Source organism: Primulina eburnea, chromosome 1 (genome assembly GCF_022965805.1).
Source record: "Primulina eburnea isolate SZY01 chromosome 1, ASM2296580v1, whole genome shotgun sequence".
Lineage (NCBI taxonomy): Eukaryota > Viridiplantae > Streptophyta > Magnoliopsida > Lamiales > Gesneriaceae > Primulina > Primulina eburnea.
The window spans coordinates 5,185,432-5,188,061 of NC_133101.1; the positions used below are offsets into that span (position 1 = coordinate 5,185,432).

The 2,630-nt window shown below is 35.2% G+C and overlaps 1 protein-coding gene across 1 annotated transcript; it reads right to left on the bottom strand.

Annotated features, from left to right (window-relative positions):
• Positions 1-240: 240 nt before the first annotated feature.
• On the bottom strand, positions 241-2,240 carry LOC140823123 (secreted RxLR effector protein 161-like). The gene is made up of 3 exons (XM_073184328.1): positions 2,031-2,240; positions 1,151-1,231; positions 241-660 (listed from the first exon to the last, which is right to left on the bottom strand). The coding sequence occupies exons 1-3, from the start codon at positions 2,238-2,240 to the stop codon at positions 241-243; spliced, it is 711 nt and encodes a 236-aa protein (XP_073040429.1).
• Positions 2,241-2,630: the final 390 nt, after the last annotated feature.

Below are 2,630 nucleotides of genomic sequence, written 5' to 3' on the forward strand. Positions count from 1 at the left end.
TCACGTTTCATTATCTTGTCCTTAGTCAAAGGATCTGCAATCATCAATTCAGTGTTAATGTGCTCGATAAGTAGCTTCTTATCTTTAACATGTTCTGTATAACTAAATATTTAATGTCGATGTGCTTGCTTCGACTATCACTTTTGTTATTTTTACCATAAAACAGTAGCTGAATTTCACAATATATTCTTAATGACCTATATATAGAATCCATAATTCTAAGCCTCGAAATGATACTCTTCAACATACACCATGTGAGGTTGCATCAAAACAAGCTACAAACTCAGCTTCCATATTAGAAGTAGCAGTCAATGTCTGCTTTGCACTTCTCCAAGATACAGCTCCACCAGCTAGCATAAAAATATATCTTGAAGTGGATTTTCGTGAATCAATGCAGCCAACGTAGTCTGAATCAGAGTAGCCAATTACTTCCAAATTCTTAGTTCGTCTGAACATAAGAATATAATCTTTGGTGCCTGGAAGGTACCTCATGACTTTCTTTGCAGCTTTCCAGTGATCTAAACCAGGATTACTTTGATATCTTCCCAACATCCAATCAACAAATGCAATGCCAGGTCTAGTGCAAACCTGAGCATACATTAAGCTTCCGACAGCAGAAGCATAAGGAACGTTTTTCATTTGTTCCCGCTCTAGATCATTCTTTGGACATGGCTCAAATTGAATTTATCGCCTTTCACAACGGGAGCTATATTTGGTGAACAATCTTTCATCCGATATCTCTCTAAAACTTTGTTATAGTTTCTTGAGACAGATTTATATTTTAATTCGGTCTTATGTATCTTAAACCTATGTATCTTAATGTCAATGACATAAGATGCATCACACATATCCTTCGTATCAAGTTTTTAGAGAGAAATTGTTTCACCTCATATAACAGACCCTTGTCATTGGTTGCAAGTAATACATCATCCACTATAGAATAAGGAAACAAATCTTGCTCTCACTGACCTTCTGGTATATACATTGATCCATGGGGTTCTCAACGAATCTGAATGAAGAGATAACATCATGAAATTTTAAATACCATTGACGGAAAGCTTGTTTCAATCCATATATAGATTTCTTAAGTTTACAAACCAAATGCTACCATATACTAGAGAAAAAAATCCTTCAAATTGTTTCATATAACCTCTTTCTCTAGTTCTCCATTGAGAAAAGCTGTTTTCACATCCATTTGTTGCAAATCTAAGTCAAAAATGTGCAACCAATGCTAGAATGATACGAAGAGAATCTTTTAGATACAGGAGAAAAGGTCTTATAATTGATTCCTTCCTGCTGAGTGAATCCTTTAGCAACGAGTCTTGCTTTATACCTTTCAATGTTGCTTAATGAGTCTTTCTTTGTTTTGAAGACCTATTTACATCCAATGACTTTTACACCATCAGACAACTGACAAGATCCCAGACTCCATTAACTGCCATAGAATTCATCTCTTCTTTCATAGCATTAAACCATAATTTTGACTCATTACAACTCATGGCTTGTGAAAACGTTCAGGATCATTTTCGGCTTCGATGTTAAGTCTGTTTTGTAAATACACACATAATCACTAGATATTGTTGATCTTATTCTTCTAGTAGATCTCCTAAGGTTATTTGATTGATCAACAATTTCTTGTTGTTCTTCATGAACAATTGATCTACTGGATTTTCACAGCGATTTGTGGAACTACAGGTAACTGGTTGTCTAACACCCATTTGATCTTGAGGAGTGTGAATAACGACCAATCTATCATTTGAATAAGAGAGTTGTGCATTAATGTGATCATTCTAAAAAATATGTATGATCACTCCCACTAATCAAGTCATTTTCAAGAAATTTTGCATTTCTTGATTTCACAATTCTAGGTTGTGAGATGAATAATAGAATCTGTAACCTTTGGATTTTTGACATACCCAATGAAATATCCACGTATAGTTCTTGGGTTCAGTTTCTTTTCATGTGGGTTGTGAAACTCTTATTTAGAAGGCACACCCAAACATGTATATGTTGCAAACTCGGTTTCCAACCTTTAAATAATTCAATGGTGTCTTTGGGACAGCCTTAGTTAGAACTCGGTTTAATATATACACAGCTGTCTTAAAAGCTTTAGTCCACAAGGATTCAGGAAGTTTGGAGCGCTTAACATGCTCTGCACCATGTCCATAATGTTCATTTCTCCTTTCAGCTATGTCATTTTGGTCCGGAGAACAGGCATAGTATTGGGGCAACAATCCCATGTCCCTAGAGAGAAACTTCGCAAACGAACCAGGTGCATGTCCATTTTCAGTGTATCTACCGTAATATTTCACCTCTATCAGTTCTCACGATCTTTATTTGTTTATCACATGCTTCTCCACTTCAGCCTTAAAAATGTTAAAGGCTTCAAGTGCTTCGTTTTTTTTGAAGCATGTATATATACATGTATCGTGAATAATCATTAACGAAAGAGATGAAGTATTTCGGACTTTGCATGTCCATATCTGGACAACATATATCTGAATGTATGATTCTAATTTTATGTACTCCTATTGGCCCCTTTTTAGACTTATTGAATGCTTTCCTTAATGCAGTCCACACAAGTCTCAAAATCAGTTAAAATCTAAAGTACTGAGTACTCCATCATTTAC